This window comes from Opisthorchis viverrini (genome assembly GCF_000715545.1).
Source record: "Opisthorchis viverrini unplaced genomic scaffold opera_v5_15, whole genome shotgun sequence".
In the NCBI taxonomy this organism is placed as follows: Eukaryota; Metazoa; Platyhelminthes; class Trematoda; order Opisthorchiida; family Opisthorchiidae; genus Opisthorchis; species Opisthorchis viverrini.
This window is the reverse complement of record NW_008751671.1, coordinates 1,516,553-1,534,808: the sequence shown is the minus strand read 5'-3', so window position 1 is coordinate 1,534,808 and position 18,256 is coordinate 1,516,553. Positions and strand designations below refer to the sequence as shown.

The following is an 18,256-nucleotide window of genomic DNA, read 5'->3' as shown; positions in this document are numbered from 1 at the left end:
ATTCCGTGCCTGAGTGGTTCACCACCGGCTTTACTCCGAAAGTTCACGAGAAGCTACAATGTCTCTGTGAACACCTAATGTTGCAGTATAACTGATCAGTGAAGCATTAAGCGGTGTGCCAGTCACTTAACTGATTTCGTATTCAAATGAATGCACACACAGTAATTTCGTAGTAACAAGGAGTAAGATTATATGTCTTGCATATCTTGTGTTTTAGAAACCAGAGAGAGGCATGGGAAAGTTTTATGTAATGTTGACTAGTGGTATACTGAGCCTCAGTGAATTTAACGTCTCCTTTTTTGAGCGAAAATGACGCTCATACAATTAACGATGGAAATTTGGACCTTCAAGCAGGGTTTTCTTTAACGTTTTAGGTGCTGGTTCTGTTGATCCCACCGAACAGGCTAGGTCAGTCTCCAATTAACCCGCATCGTTCGATTGATGAATAATTCACTAGCCTTTTAACTCTCAAAATAATTCACCAGCAACCAAAATTTTGTTGTAACATTTATATATGAACGCGTCTCGGTTTTAAAGATGTTCTCTGGAGGATGATACAAATGGAGTTTTCACTTTTGCGCTAACGTGGTTTCTGTTTTACAACATTTTGTTCGCCACAAAACCATGGCCGCTTGCGCATGGTGCCGTAACCAGAGAAGGAATACTAACCCCATGACCGTGAATTTCGAGGCTCGAACTATTTGGTCCGTCTTGAAGAGACAGTTTGAAATCTTTCGTAAGACAACCGGCCGAGACCGAAACTCACTCAGACGCAGGTGTAATCCCCTCAATCGTCTAATGACGCATATAATAATTCAATTGAATGTGCTCATTGTTTTATCAAACCTAAGACCGCTCCAACTGGTGGATTGCCTGCAACGTTGTTCTAAAGAATACTAGGTTACGCAGGTAACAAATGGGATCTTAACTGAACCTAAAGCTTATTTACATGTCGAAATTAACACAAAGTCCTTAAGTTGTCGCACGAATTACCCGCCGAATAACTTGCATGCAGGTGAAAGAAAATTTTAGCTGTCTATACTGTTGCTATCTAGTGAACCCATAAAAATCACGAAATATAATAAATGTGTGCTAGGTTCAATAAATTCTGTATCTTATAAATCATATATATCCATTTATCCCTGGTGGCTCATTTCATTCCATTCATCAGACGGTGATACGATCCAAGTCAGTCGACTCGACTTGAATGTACACGACCAAAACAAGTGTATTAAGGCCCCGAACTTATGGCATCCAACTATTATACGTCATATATGTAGTATGAATTTCTGCTGAGATTTGTGAGGCCCACAATGTTTATAAAGACCTGTGCCCCCGTCCTGTAATTAGTATTTTTTCGAAGGGGATCAACTCCTCAGAATGGCTCACCACAAGCTTTCCAGTCGACCAGTAAAAAAAATTTACTGTCCATTATGACGCCACATAGGCGTGCGCTAGGTATTCATGAGTTTTTGCTCCGGTTGTTGAACTCACTCATATCAGAAGCTTCAAGCCAACATACCCTATCCTGGACGAATTTTTTCGTCTATGGAAAGAGGCACACTCGCACTTGTAGTGACATAGAGCGCGCTGACAGAATAGTCGTTTGAAGGAACAACTGTGGTAAGCTCCGCTAACAAGGAGAGACCAATCAACTGCTGTGTCAGTGGAAACTCCTCCTATCTCTCTAAGCTTCTTTTAGGATAACCATCGGGAGAGAGGTTAAATCGGCTAAGCCCAAATAATGTGTTGCCTCTGGTAGGGTTAGGTTAGGAAAATGGAATGTTTGGCATTCGAGAGCTACTAGATATGAATTTCCATATGCGATTCGAACGAGAAATTATGTCATGCTTCGACTAAATATTGCTTCAACCGACTAACACTAGTTATTCCAATGAGTACGTTTAAGGGGTCAGTGAAAGAGTATGCGGTATATGAGCTTTAAACTATCTTGACGCACGGTTTGATAATTAAACAGGTGATATATTGCAAGAATTTTCCGACACATGAATGAAAATTCCGGTGTGGGTTTCGCTTTTTAGTGTGTTGCATTACCAAAACATGAGTGTTAAAATAACGAATCTAGACAGTTTGCTGCAAAGTAGAGTAGAGCAGAGTAGAGTAGAGTAGGGTAGAGTTGGAGTTATCGATTCGAGGGAACTCTTTGCTAAACTGACATGAAAAAGTAATGAACCCAAATGTACCGCTAACCTAATGGTCAGTGACAATCACGTACTGACTAAGTTCACAGGTGTTTTATCTAGTTAAGATGACTTGACCCAGATAGAATCGAAGTCTAACAGTCATGATCAGCTGATTCTTGGTCGGATTGTGCCAGTCTGAAATACTTGGTCCCAAGAGTGATTTCTGGGCCGCATCGATTAGACAGCACACAGCAGACCAGAAAAAACCTTGAGCATAACTAAGCACCTGCGGTGAGATACGCAAACCGATGCATCATATAGTGAAACCAAACAGTGGCAAAGCACAATCGATTCTTATTCCCAGAGTCAACAGGTACTGCTTTCCCATGGTTATTTCCTAATCCCAAGGCAAACCATATATTGCAAACCAGGTACTCAACTTTGAAAGCGAGAATGAATACTGGAGTGATCTCAAATAGACAAAGTTTCCGCCAATATTTCTGTGTTCAGGTAATGAGGCTGGCAAGCTGGTGGCTTTTTGAACAGATTTGATAACTGTTAGCTGTAGTTGCATGACAAAACTTACTGTATTTGTTGATGGGCGTGAGCTACTGTGAGGCTAAAAAGACGGCTCAAATGTTGCCTAAAGAACAAGTTAGGTCCTACTGAAAGGACCTATAAAGTCTATATGGTGACTCGCCGAGATAAATTACGAATACCTTAAAAAACCCTACAGCAAGCTGCCCAAAGTATGGCCGACCCCTCCTTCAAAATTCAAGAGAGATAGAGGTTTCAGATGGTAACAGTTTAGTTGAGTTTGTTCCCACGTCGCTAACTCTACTAGTTGTGTCCTAAAGTAAGATGGTAAACTAAATTTGCTGCTGTGGTATGCTATTCTTGACAGCTTTACGTCTCGCGAGGCTCCCGCTAGCGGGTGTGGGACTTGCTCGGTCTGATTTACTTTCGTTGCTTTTGTTGTTTTCCGAAGTTAAAGACATCTGATAACCTCTCTTTACCTGCTCTTTCGCGGTCAGATCCATGGTACTTCTAACCTGTCTGCAAAACCCCTCATTGGGTGGCTTCTGGTTTACAGCTATTCAGTAAATGTTTCAAAGCCAAGTGTACTATTTCCAAGTCATCCGAAGTGCCAAGTCCGAAAATCGATATTTATTCTTGGCTAATTAAACCAATGAGCTTACGCACGCTGAGGTACCTTCATCTACAAACTGTATTCAAAGCCATGTCACGTTTGAGGTTGCGTCTAAATGCATCGTTTACCTGAATCCAAAACTTAGTTCTATACTCGATTTAATACAATGACACCTTATGTACTATTTCTTTACTGGAAACGTTCGTCTCACAAAGAAGGAAACAATTTTTACGACTCATCTATCACATCGAAATCCATCTGTTCTCTGTGAGAGGCACAACGTAAACCGCGAAGTAATCCAATTTACTGTTTGACATATATTATATATATATATACATATTCAAAAAAAATACAGATTTAATACAATGACACCTTATGTACTATTTCTTTACTGGAAACGTTCGTCTCACAAAGAAGGAAACAATTTTTACGACTCATCTATCACATCGAAATCCATCTGTTCTCTGTGAGAGGCACAACGTAAACCGCGAAGTAATCCAATTTACTGTTTGACATATATTATATATATATATACATATTCAACAAAAAATACAAGATATTACGAAGCACTCCAGTTCACTTCGTAACAGAATGACTATGATTTTTATAGTCCAAACGGAATGGTTTACCAGACCAAACTCAATGTTTGGACTAAGATAGGATGGAATCGCTTTTATCCATTTGATATCACGTTGGAGGGTACTGAAATCAGTTTACTTTCACTTTGTCAAATACACACCTTTTTTGGTAAGGTATCAGCTGATCGTTATCAGAGCTACAGCCCAGTTAAGGGACGGGTTACGGTTTACAGAGGTGAGATGATTGAGTTAAAAGGTTCACGTGATCTCGTTAGCGTCTATTTAGTCCCTTATTGAGACAGTCTTTGTGGATCGCAGGCGTGTAAGAAAAATTCAATCAGATAAAGAAGGAGAGACATAAACGTCTGTATATTAGTCGCTGAGTTTCATCAAAGTCTAGCAGCTCAAAGTTTCGGAAATTTCGCATCGTATCTGTGACAGCAGAGAAATGTCAACTAATGACTTGAGCAGGCGTAACCCATGGAGCATTCAGCTGCGTTTTGGATCGCAATATTCTGTTCAGTTGTCGATCATATCACTCATTCTAGACGGAAGAGACTTGTTGTGCATTTTACTCAATCCCACTTAAATATTTGTGATCTGTTGTTAAACTTAATGCCAAAATAACGTTTGTTTAAGTTTCTAATCTCATACGACTGATGCTTCAGAGGTCAGGTGGTCAGGTTCAGTGCCCGTGTAGTGTAACTCCTGATACATACATATATATATATATATATAACACTGTCATAAAGCATTTTCCTTTATATTGATGAGCATTTTTCTGGAGTAGAATGGCCTAAAACTGTTAGCTAAGCATTCTTTGCTATTACCATTCAGAAAGGTAGGTGATTTATCCAGACTAGGATAGCAATTATGTTCTGAAAGTTAGGAAATCGTCCTCGCGTTAGTGATGGGAATATGTATCTACTCACAAATGACAAGACGTGGTCACCTGGAGTCGAGGCGGATGAAAAAACTGTATTACAAAGCAACCTGTAAAAACCTTGCATCCTGAAGATCTAAGAGAGTACCAGCAGAAAAGCAATCCTCGAATAAGAATTTCATAAACTCTTTGGGGATAGAGTTGTATTCTGGTTTCTGTGTGTAACTAAATGAAATGGATGGTGCGTAACCCTTGTTTTGAACTAACAATTACAAAAAACAGGTCATTTACAAAAAACACTCAGAATTTACGATTTAATTTAAACTATGGTATGAAGGGACAATAAAACTACCAAATGTGTGCAAATTCCCGCCGGTGGACTTCCTCATCTGATTATCCTGACTGATGAAACTTGTCTCCCAAAGAGACCGTTGGTGTGGTATTTGAGAATAACGCAAAAGATTTCCACTCCTTAAAATATTGGAACAAGAGATACTTTTAACTTTTAAGTATCTCAAACCCAAAGTTGCGTCTCACAAGTTAAAGACGTTTTCAAAGGATTCATAGATAACTTAGTCAGCACTTTAGCTCACAGCTGAATAAAGATGAGCGGATGATGTTACCGGTGAATGAATCGAAGTGGCCGATTTTTGTTGGCGGAAATTGAAGGGAAGCAAGACAAACGCAAACACACTAACCTGACATGTTTTATTCGGAACAAAGAGGGATTCCATGTTTCTTAACGCCTGTTCAACGTACCTCTGTTATCAGGTCTTCCACCATAACCCGGGCTTTCTTCAGTGTCTTCTCGCGCTCCAGCTGCAATGCCTGCAACTCATTGAGACGGTCATGCAGAGCCTGGTTTGCGGCCGTCAGTGATTCCATCGTTTCGTCAGAATCTGTTGGAACAAAACGATCAACTTGCCTTCTGGACCTGAAGAAAAACAACGAAAAGCATTTCTAAGGTGGTGGAATTCTCATAGCCTATTTAATGCACCTCGCTGGTATATATGAATTGTCAAGGCTACGCGGCCCACCCTGTAGGCACAGGGTTTCGTTCCATTTGCTTCAAGGGTCTAAAAGATCCGAGAACACTTATTCAAAACATCCATCCCTGTAATTTTATTTTCTGTTCAGGTTATATTTTGGACAGTTAGAAACCAGTTTTGATGTAGGTACTGCCCATGAATGTTCACAGCAATCGAAGGGTTTTAGCTGTGTTTTACTCTGTACTGCGGCCTTCTGTCCAATACGACTAACTTGGTCTAAATAATCCAAAGTCCATTTTGAGGAAGCATGCGGTAAAAAAGATCAGGAACACTCAGAGATCACTTTTGTAGAGATTTCATTTTACAAGTGGAAACCAAGCTATCTTCAAGAAGGAAAATATTCATTACGTTAAGAAACACTTCATTTATTTAAAAAGATCTGAACGGACTGTTTGGTTCTTAAGCGTAACCGACGTGCCCTACTGCCACGTAAATTCGTCACTCAGAAAACACCCATAGTCTTTCCATTCTGCAAATACCAATCTACCAACCTCGGACTCAAAGAAAACTACTTGCTATCTGTAGACAGTGCATCCATTTCACTAATACGTAAATCCGCAATGTTTAAAGTACATTTTGGGGATGCGAAAAGGAGCCAATACCTCATAATGGTTTAGCTTGGATAGTGCCACGCCTGTTGATTTACCAGACGCTAATACAGCTAATAAACAACGGTCGGTGCAGCGGAGCCAAAGTAACCCTTTGATAAAGGAAATACCCTGAGAGATTTTTTGAAATGTGTAACTCTAGTGGCAGAAAAAATAAATATAAACCGCACTGTACCACGACTCTATCAGTTCAGTTTAGATCTTCGCTGCACTGTTGTAGTCATCATCTACATGTCGTTATTGCATAATTCATGGTTCTCCGCAAAACTCCGCAATATCACACTAATCCACAACTTAGAACCTTCCTCAGCGTGCAAAATAATAACTCCGACAGATTTCGTTCACCTGCACTCAGTAATGCAGAGCTATGCAATTCAGCCACTGAGTTTCACTTATTTCTCGCGGTGAGGAATTCATGCATATTTCTTGTATCAAAGTAGGAAACAGCTTCGGTTTGAGTGTAAACCTTAACTTCTGAAAGCTGATCGGTATCTCTTTAAGCAGGATTGTGCATAGAGTTTTAAGCGCTGAATACTAGGATGTAAAAGGTGCTTGCAGTTTATCGGACGAAACCAGTAACCATAAAAGTCGACACTTTATAGCAAATAGGAGGAAGTCTCTGTTTTCTGCCCAGGCATTATCCAGTTGATCCTGAGTCTGAAACCACGTACTCTTTGTGGTTAACGTTCCAATCACGGTCACTGGTCCGCTCAACTGAGTATTTTCTGCCTTTTCGCACATTATTTAACTGTACTATTCAACGTACATTTGTTTGAGGCAGAAAACTTTACCCGTCTTGTAATTGTGGCCATTTTCGAGGCCATGTTCGATAATGAATTCTCAGTTTGTGTGTTCCTCCTCACTCGATTAGGGACTTGTTGTTATTCCCGAAATGGCCCACTTCAGATTCTATCTCTGCTAACACGATTCTGCCTGATTTAAAATGCCCTGGACCTCAAATGATGACAAGTCCTCTAGAAATGCGAAAGTAATTCTCTGTGAACAATGCAAAAAGGCTCTGAATCCCATTTCTCCAATAAATGGTAATGCTAGTCAGGGTCAAAATTGATGAAGCCGGGGTACCAAATCACTGACCTTCAAGGTCCATTGTATGAAGAGTACGTAGCGGACTTCATACCCAGGCACGTCCATACTATCTGGGATTATTATGACGAATAGTAACGTCCATCCTAGGTTTCAAAACTTACTCTGCCAGGCGGTCCAGTTCGCGACCAATGGACTGGCAGCGCTGTCTGAGCTTTGTAACCAGAACTGTGGGATGCGGCTTTTTGCCCGAAGATCTAGATAATTTTTCCGACCTGAAAGGTAAATTCAGCATTGAAATTGATTGTAGGATGAGTTATTTATTAAAATGATGGAAACACACATATCAAGAAACACTCACCAAGATATCAGACTCGCCTACCGCCGCACATATCTAACAAGCGTTTTTTTTGTCTCCGACTACTACAGTGCATTTGAGCGTTCTGTAGCGTCATTCAACTCATCTACATTATCATAAAGCTTGTACGCTAAATGCGTCCAGTGTGGTTCAGTTACGCGTCGGATATTGTTAGCTTCTTCGCAGTATTCTAGAATGCTTGACAAACTATTCGGACTCCAAACTTCAGGAAGAGTGGTCGCGTTCGGTTTATATTGGAAGCCCCAAGGAGAAGGTATTTCTTGGTCCATATTCCTCAATTTAGTTATCACACCATTTGTAGGGTATTGTGAACTGCTCACTAGAAATGCTCCTCCTTCAGAAATTTCTTTCAAAGGACTGATGTGCGTACAACGATAGCAAGGCACGTGACTACAATGCGAACCACAAGACAGTAAACCGTATTGTGGTAATGTGTGTAGTGGCTAAGAACCGACGTCCCTTGGATTAGCAAACAACTACCTTAGCGAATATATACTCATTTGCAAACTAATTTGGTTTTTCGAATGACTCCGGTCGTGGGCTGTCGACGGATTTTCGGCAACCTTTTGAGTAGTACATTACAAAGATCTACATGTATCGCGATATCTCGAATATCGTACCAACTGAAACATGAGGTGGCCTAGTGCAGCACACTCAGTTGCCTGAAAACATCAAAAACGAGAGATTCAGCTGGGTTCCAGGTGAGTCTCTCGAAAAAACAAATTAGTTTGCAAATGAGTGTATATTCGCTAATTTCGTGCAATTTGGTTTCAAGTAGAGCATAGGGTTGACGGAAACTCGGGGAACGCGCCTAGATGATGAGCCCCAAAAAGAGCGAAACCGGTCGTCGGCTGTCGACGGAATTTCAGCAACCTTATGAGCACTACATTACAAACAACTAGCTTGTTTAGGCGAATTTTCAGCTTTGACGAGATAGGCCTACGGAATTAGGTTACCTGCCACAATCCACAAAAGTGAATTATTAGAAGGCGGTAGGTGACTCAAATATCATGGAAGCGGACGCAGTGATGTAAATTCGCAGTGCGGATGGATCTGGTGAGAAGAATTAGGAATTTCGCCTCAGGGATCAATAATATGATATTTCGAAAGTCGTATATGTCTCCGTCCGATTGCTTTCAACACAGTTTCGAGTGCCACATGTACGTCTCAACATGCCCTTTAACGCCCCGAAAATGAGTGTCTTTCGAGACACGCCTGCATGGCGATTACAAACACGCCAGTTTTTCTCTGAGCCGGTGTGCATGAGTAGCATGCAAGATAATATCTGGCCTGCCGCGCGTAACTTTTCACACAGTGGAAATGACTTAGATGACCACATAGATGGATTAGGTCAATAACAGGTCAAACTTGGGTCACTGTCTCAATTTCCTCAGCGTATCCGCCATAAAAGACGAAATTCGATAGTATACTCACTAGAACCAATGAGTCAGTCTAACCGGCAGTAAAGTCAGAACCGAAAACGAGTTAGCCTAGTTTACCACACATCCTTTTTGCCATTTTGTGTTTTGTGCTTACCTTTCACCAAAATTTATGCTACTTTGTGCTTTCCTCAGGAGTTCGGGTTTTTCCGCAGTGGATGAGGGTTTGCTGGTCTCTTTGACAACTTTTCTTCGTGACTGAGAGGTAGGAAGCAAAGGATACTACAATTATCCAAAATAGGGAGAGAACACAAACGAGGAAATGGGCCAAAATTTCGGTGCAATATATGTGGAGCATAAAAACCTACGCCTGACGAAAATCTTCCAAAAGTCCACTTAGCAACGCAAAAGAATATAATGAAAAAACTGACACAATGTGAGAAAGTTTGTCACGATTGCAGCCGGTAAACCGTCGGTCAGTATCGCATCTATTGCGCAATTTGAATCGCCGGATACTCACTGAATATTTGATTCTGACCGGTGACGAGAAGTTTGCAGTGAAACATTGCATATTCCCTAACCACATTTCGCAAGCAAGCCTAGTGGGATGACCGTTCATATAGGAGAACTGTTTTATTCTCGTGCTTTTATGTTGATTTCGTGAGTAAAATGCATTTTTGAATGACAGATGACCATGAAAAAAGATTGGTTGCATTCAAATGATGAATTATTCTCTAGACTATCTTTGAAACTTACCAGAAATTTTAAGACAAATCTCAGGCATTGTTTTTTTCTCAAACCTCTACCTACCCGAACTTTAGACTCCTTTGTGTGACTTCTGTCCATCAAGGTATGTTCACCATACCGGCTGTTTTCCGTCTTCCACCGCGAAGGAGATCTGGTCTTCCCCTTAGGTCGTGTGAGAGACTGCGACTTTGATGCCTCGATACCGTTCTGGGTCAGTCTTGTATAGAACTGCTCTGAGTGAGGAGTAGGCCATCCGTAATTACGTGGAGCAGGAGAAACTTCATCGGGTGACTGGTACAAAAAACCAATGGGAGCATTTTAGTTCAGCTTGATTACAAAAATTACGGCTAACTTACGGTGAAAAGCCAATGCGACCGTCTTACTATTCATTTTGAGAAGCATATGTGAGTGCATTTCCCTAAAAGGTCCACCTGTAGCTAACAGGTGGTATACGTATGAGGCTTGTTTGAATGTTTGTTGGGATTTGATGTGATATGTGACTGTGCTTCACGTGAATGGTTTACAGATCATCTGGGTCTATCTCGTGACACAATCAAAGTGCAGTCGTAAAATAAAACCGTTAATACACGTACATATACTGCAATCTATCATTTAAACACAGGTTATTTTGCGCTGTCGCATCGAGCGACTTAACTTCACACCAACGCGTCGTAAAGCCACCTGTTTTATCAAACTCAAAACCAACAGTAGGTAATGATGTCGACAAAGAAATGAAATGAGGCCGAATACGTAGAAATCTCGACCAGTTCCGCTATCCACCCGAGCTAATGGACTCTAGATGACCAGAATATTTGTAGTCTAGATTGGTGTCTGTTTTAGCAGCTGGTCTTCAAGTAAAATGATCAAGTAATGTATTCAAATAACAATTCAATAATCAATTTAATATACAACAATTCAATAACACTGAGGAACTCTTGCACGTTTTTTATTTCTTACAAGCCTTCTATTCTGTAGCCTCTTATTAACTCATCTCATTTGACTATGGTATTTCCCGTTGCGGTGTCTAGTGTCCCAACATCAGTGTTCGCACGTCATCCTATGGTTTAGTTGCTATGGTGTCTTGTGCCTGTTCACGTCCAACGCGCGATTTTGTCCGGCCACGGCCACTCAAGTCCATCACGAACGTACTGGCTTGTTACCAAAAGAACTGGCCGATGAATCCAGTACACACCCGGTATTTTTCCAGGCCACGCCTAAGGACGTGGTCCAAGGCCTGCCCAATTGTGGTCTAACTATTGTGCAAAACAGGCTGAAGGGGTGCTTAAACAAAAAGCCCCACAAGAGACTCTGGTTCGATGGGGAAAATTTGCTGCTATGTCACCGCGTAAAACCATTTTGTTCTGTGCTGCAACTTGAGAAAATGGGTGCCTTCCTGGAGGAACATTAATAAGCTTGTTTTGAACACAGCTTTGGGAAATGTCATGTGTGTGAATGAAGCACGGAAGGGCCACATTGATCACTGCGTAGTGGGGTACTCCAGTCACACGATTCTGAACCATCCCTAAATCTGTATTTCGATCGAAGGTTTCCCTGACACAAGTATTCTATGAAGTTTTCCTGGGATAAGAGCTGTTGCTATGTGACCTCCAGGAAACGGTGCCCTGACCGTCTCTGTGGATTAAACAGTAAATTAATCGAGGTGTGCAAAAACTGATTTGCTTTTTTAAAAGTTGCTTCCAGAGGTGATTAACTAGTCCACTCTGATTTAGGTAAAGGCAAATTTTAGGTTGGTCTCTGCTGTTCATCATAAATCAACTCAACTTACTAATACTAACAGTTAAAACGATTTTACACAGGCGACCGGGTCTATGTACGGCAAAAAATGAAACCACTGAAGGCGCTCAGACCAATAAATTAACCTGCAAGAATAGCATGAGACGTCTCTTTGTTCATGGAGGTTTGCACAAATACTTCATCAGCGTTCCTCTACGAACAGCCGTCATGCATTTACACGGCATGCTTTAAGATCATTTCTGATTTATCTGTTGCCTAATTAGGGAAAAGCATGTGAATATTTTATTGACACTGAGCTGATTTCACAGATGCTGTTGCGCAATCGTGCTGAAAATGAAGTACAAATACGTGCAATGAAAGCTATGCCACACTTCTGTTACTCGTTCTTTACGGCAGAAATTTTGGGTCTTCTTATAAGCTTGACTAGTGGAACATCCTCCCAAGTTCAGTCTCTTTGAGGTCATTAGTTTGATGAGCCAGGCAATTTAATTAAAAACTTCATCATATGGTGATGCTAACTCGATCGGCGGTGAAAAGTTGTAACTGAATTATCAGTGTACAAACGAATATTCATCTACGTTGTCTGAGTTACCAACATTCTCCACAATACCCTGTGTGGAATATTTCTGGGGTCTGTTGGCAAAAGTGAAGCAATCGCACCTCTTAATGATTTTACTTTTCAAAAGAAAAATACCTCGAGAAAGAAGCGCGTTTTGTTGTTGTGTTTTGGTGAAAACGCTGTAACCATGGTGTAGTGATGGGCCGTGACGGATGTTGACCCGAAGAGGATATTTCTTCTCGCAGGCTGACTGGTTTTTCACAGAAATGTTAACCAAAATGGATATTCCCCACCAAACACGCAACTAGCGTGGATGAACGGATTGGTAGGAAGTGATAGGGTTGGTCAACGAGATGAATCATTGAGGAATTCTAATAGCAGCGATGCTCGAGCTTAACTCGACCAAACAATTCCACTGGTTAGGCAGAATGGTGTATACACGTTAGCAACGTAGACGGAGTTCCAAACATCCAAACCAAACATCACAAGTGATGCAGCCGTTCAGATGTTGGCTGTTTGATGTAAATAGAGAATGGGTTCCTGACAAATAAAACCGACTGTTTGCTGAAAAACGCAGATGTTTGCCCAGGGACTTTGCAAGACTGGTACGCTTGAGAGCAACAAGCAACTAGTTCCTTGCTTCGCAATGAATTTCGTGAGATCCTTGTCACCATAGAGGGGTCGTTTTACTTATGTAAGTGGAGATGGCCTGTCAGTTTAAGATTAAATCTTGTAAATAAACCTCACAAATGTATTAGAAGCGACCACTGCATAAAATTTCCCACATGATAAACTATACCTCATATCCTGTGCCTAGCGGACTCCTGGAAATATTCAACAGATCAGCGTCATCTAAGTGCCACGTAGTATAATCAGGTTTCACACTGGGGCGGTATGAAGAAACTCCGGGTAACATGTGAAAAGAATGGTTTTGATCAATATCTGCCTTCCCAAAGATTGTTTTGAGACGTTTGGTGGGATCACGATACTGATTTAAAATCCACCTCAATCTCTGCCGACGCTTAGCTTCTTCAAGAAAACCCACTGGTTTAAGAGGAAGTTCATCAGGTTTAAAATTCTTCCTGCCTGCTTGACTGGGCGCAAAGTATGAACCAAGAAATTCCGATTGCCGACCAGGATTTACAGTCTGAGTAAAAGGTAACCATACTTCGTTGCCTGGTGCAAGTCTGGGGCTGAGCCCCGCGATTCCCATTGATAGAACCTGGGGGTTAGTTCCTGTTTTTCGAGCGTGAGGTATACTAGAGTAATCAGGCACATCATGGAAGGTTTGAAAACCTTTCGTAGCATTTACATTCATCGTTCCATTCGGCTGAGGGTTACCACCTTCCTGACTACAAATCCGAGTTATCTGCTCTGAGCCATTAGTTATCTGGGCTGAATGATAAGTGATCGACTCTGATGAGACACCAGAAGGTGGAACAATCTGAGAGCTTTGGCTGTCCACACAAACTGTCTTATGATGGTGACATGGTCGCGGAGATGAAGCTTTTAGTTGCACAACCTTCACTGTGGAGCTCCGGCCTCCTGACTGAGGCTCAGGTTCCAAAAGCGCTTGAACGTTTGTCGTAGGCAGCACAGGGAAGTCCACGGGCGACGTTGATGAATCTGTAGTTCTGATTCCAAGATTTGACTTCACACCACCTGACTGAACACATGTACCATGCACACCCAACGTCTCGATAGGTATGTGATTGGAATCCCCATTTGTCTGTTGCTGGTAATCCATGGCGGTCGGCGTAATCGACCTAAATGTTGTTTCTGTGAGACACAAATGAGACTGCCTCATCAGAAGTCTTGGAGTAGACCAGGGAGATTTGGCGTTAAAGTCCGTGAGATCGTCGATTGTCTCACTCTCAGTTTCTCTGTCCACGAACATGGTACAAATTTTTCTTTTAGTCTGGCTCAGCAGGTTTACACAATAGGGCCTTCATGTTTATTCCTGATAGATATATCCAACGACATGATAACAGTATATATGTGCATCTCACACAGACCTTATCCCGTTCATTTCTGAAGTCGTAATTAGCGCACAGCTACGGTTTTTTGGTGTAAGTGAAGAAGGCCATCTGAAGAATATCGAGCAGAGTTTCAGGTCACACAGTAAGGAAGGGTTATGTTGATTGATTACCGAAAAATGCTGGCCATCCGATATACCAACTTGCTAATATTGATTTTGACTTTTCTCGGTAGTTACACATCCGGTAGCTGTTTATGGCAACCGGACCATTCCTTGCTGTGTGATTGGTGCATCGCCTGTCGCTGAGTCAGTTCCAGATGCCATTGGGTAAAAGGTTTCTTTTGTATGGATGAGCAATGCGCCGAACATCGCTAGGAATCTGAATGTTGGTAAGAGGCCACGTAGTTACCCTCAGCTTATTACGCCCCTCCTGTTAGCTGACAGACCTTGGGTTTGGAGTCAGTATTACCAAGCTCATGTAGCCTGTTCAGGATAAGCAGTCCACCAAACATTGCATCCAGAATGAGATTTATTAAAACGATGCACCAGTAACTGAAGGCCCAATGTTCAAGTTGAACTTTACACCTTAAACGCCGGCACCATGCAATGACAACTAGTGTGTAGGAACCCCAGCATCCAATTTCTCCTTGGTTCAGCAAGTGTCGAAGATGTCTGACTATTCACTAATACTCAACAAATTTTGACCGCATACTGGTCAGGTGCACACGTGAAGTCGACAGTCTCTTAGGGATCGCTTTAAGAGCATGGAATCTGACCTGAGTGCCGGGCAATCGAAACCTGCCACATCTACCTGACAAGTTCCAAACGGAAAACAATGCCCACTGAAACGTTTCTGCAGAACGACCCCCTCCACTTCACAAACACCGCTTATCGTCAGTAACATTTCCTTGCCGGAACTGAGTAAACAAGCATTAAACAGCTGCCTCAAATGCTTCTCCACCAAGTAAAATTGTGCACTAGTATGTCTCGGTTTGGTAGCTCTGAATTTTCTACACTACCTGTCAGAGAAATTATACACTTCCAGTATTAATGTGAGTTTTATAGTAGATTTTCCCTCAGTAGTACCTCACCCACTTTCATAAGCACCTACACAAATCCCTAAACGTCTAAATTTTTCGAACGGCGAGCGACAAAAACTGCCCAAAAGTCTACCGATAGGCAATAGGCCGTTTTTTCTGGCCAAAAATATTTGTTACTGCAGGTTTTTGATCAGCGAACTTCACGGTTATCTGTGTCGGATTCTTTCAGTTAAAAAGCCGTATATTTTTGTCGCTAACTTTGGTGCGAGATACGGGATTTGAAAAGGCACCAAGTCACTAAAACTGCTAGGGAATCGGAACAGTGACCTTCCTATTAGAAGCCAGAGAAAATGCATTTTCAACAGGTTCACATTTTTTTCTTGAAGAAAATTCCATCCGGTCTGTTACAGTTTCCCAATTCTCGGAGGTATTCAGGTTCTGCTTCCTACAGAATATGAGAAGTCAGGTTAGCTTTTTCATCACTGTTTGGCAGAGTAACCGCCAGCCAAGACGTGGACCTAAAAAGAGTACATACCCGTGATTTTAGTAATCAGTAGATGACAGGCAATCTCAGTGCTGATCTGCTGCTCCTCTTCGAAAGGTTGTGTTCAAATTACCTGTTGAGAAGTCTCCGGTTTAACTCACCCACCTGGATTTCCTAAGATGCGCACTGTTCACTACTGGTAAGACAGTCTTTCAGTGCTTCTCGGATTTCCAACATAAACTGGCATCATCCACATAACGAAACCTCAGTCAAAACTTAGCCTCCTTAGACTTCACTTCAGCATTAGTCACCCACTTAAAAAGTAAATAAAACAATTTTCTAGCAAATGCCTGTTCGTCGTGCACTTTTCCAGCATTTCTTTTCTCGCAAGACCCTCAAAAAACGGCATGTCAAGCTTTTGAACCAAACCCTTCACTCCTATTAGGAAAGTGATGCAAGTGATTTACCATTCTGAATAACGGACATTTGGATCAACGCGGATGAAGAATCACCATCATTAAGGATATCTCTATGTGCGACAGTTTACTGAAACTTTATTCGTTATTCAGAGTTATGCACATTCCCTCCTGACACATTCAAGTAGATCAAGTTTCCTCTTAGAAACTTTGTGAATACCTATAAAACAGCTGGATAGATTTACGGCCCAGTTAACTCAAACCACTGAGCTTCTTTTCAAGACTTCAGAAACATGAGTTTTCCTCACAACAAGCATCAATTTGAAGACTGCTGGCCTTGCTAAGCGGTTAGTCAGCCTACATTTCCGTACCACGAAAAAATAGGGTACGTACTTTAGAATAGTCAAGAATGGGCGAGAATAAAATCAGTGGAAACGAAGCTAAAACTGGCATAAGGGTCGGAGGCGATAAATTATTCATAAGAGTAAGGTCATTGGCTGAAAATGAGAGACTCCAGAACATGTTGGACTAGATATCCTGAACATCACAAGAAATTGGGTTCTAGCATTGACTCGCCAGACATGAATAATATCCGTTGACGAACAAGGTTAATAAAGAAATACACGTTAAACTGTGTCCTGCTACATCGGTAATTCGCTTATGGAAGTTTGCCGACCCTTTTAGAACACAAATTATTCGTACACGATGACGGCAATAGCTAGCGCCTAAGTCAATCAGTTTGCCAAGGAAATCCATCAAACAGTATATACTTTTTTAGCATTGTAGATGAAATTGGGCGATTAAAGGTCCTCGAATGGCATATATGATGTTTTCATAAAGGAAACTACTCACAAGGTTGCTACAAACTCTTCGACAGCCCACGGCCGGTTTCGCCCTTCTTAAGGCTCATCAGGTAGGAGCAGTCCCCGACTTTCCGTCAACCTTATGTTCTACTTGAAACCAAATTTAACTGTTTTCGAGAAATACACTCATTTGCAAATTAGTTTAGTTTTCACGAGAGACAACTGAATCTCTAGTATATGACGTTCTACAACTGAATGTGCTGCACACAGGCGGCCTCATGATTCAGTTGACACGATATTCGAGACATCGCAGTATCTTTTCGTAAAGGAAACTACTCGCAAGGTTGCTGAAAACTCTTCGACAGTCCACGACCGGTTTTGGCCATTCTTGGGGCTTATCAGATAGGCGCAGTCCCCGAGTTTCCGTCAAACTTATGTTCTACTTGATATTCAGCTATTCGAGAGAATAATCGCTGGTCGAAGCCAAACCAGCCGAAAGACGTGTTTGAATTCGTGCTGAATGTCCTGTTGCTACAAGTTGCAAATCACCTACTATTCCGACGCATAGGCGTTTTCTGGACCTGAAAATTTCAACGGTCAATCTTTCATTGACCGGTCACAGCTATATCTCCAATATTCAGCAGTTCCATTATCCTAAGGATTGAGTCTGTTTAGCTTTATGCTTTCAAAAACACCACAAAATGACAGGTAATTTTCACTCCTTATTTCAGAGAGAACTTCAGACCCACTTAATTGTTACAGAACTTATTGGTCTGCCGAAAACGATGACCATATTGATTCCAGTATAAGTGAATCGTCCAGTAAGGTTGAGCTTCCATGGATATGACAATTAGGTTATATTCGACTTCTTGATAGGAAACCTCGCGGGTAGGCTGAACTATATCGCTAAGTTCCGGAAGTTCAAAAATGCCGCAGTCAGGTGCGACTGAATTCGTTTTTCATTATTTCGAAGAGGTTTGAGTAGCGAAAAAACCTGTTTTGTTAGGCATGTTGCGGAGTTCGGAAATCCCCGGTCACAACAACTTCTCCTAGTCCGCTGAAAAAATCACCGAGTAGGTAGTGCCGACTCCAATAGTTTAATGCAACCAGTTTGCTGTCGATTACTTTTGCAGATACAATACAAAATTAGATTTTCCGTTGTATTTTACCACGCGCGCATTAGTAGTGTAAAGGAACTTTCCAGGAAAATGGCCAATAGTCTTTCGGACAACTTTTAATAGGTCCCCAAAAGTGCTGTTC

At 41.6% G+C, this 18,256-nt stretch overlaps 2 protein-coding genes across 2 annotated transcripts in view; one reads left to right on the top strand and one right to left on the bottom strand.

The window, feature by feature from the left end:
• The window catches only part of T265_01402 (hypothetical protein), a gene marked incomplete at both ends in the record, with an annotated part of 48,262 nt that overhangs the window by 3,908 nt on the left and 26,098 nt on the right, over nt 1-18,256 (top strand). The gene's annotated exons all lie outside the window — the stretch shown is intronic.
• Nucleotides 1-18,256, bottom strand: part of T265_01401 (hypothetical protein) — a gene marked incomplete at both ends in the record, with an annotated part of 43,003 nt that overhangs the window by 7,993 nt on the left and 16,754 nt on the right. The window contains 4 exons of the mRNA XM_009165427.1: nt 5,515-5,689; nt 7,621-7,731; nt 9,372-9,472; nt 10,025-10,252. Of these exons, the coding sequence (XP_009163691.1) occupies nt 5,515-5,689; nt 7,621-7,731; nt 9,372-9,472; nt 10,025-10,252 (615 nt within the window). The remainder of the gene's footprint in view (nt 1-5,514; nt 5,690-7,620; nt 7,732-9,371; nt 9,473-10,024; nt 10,253-18,256) is intronic.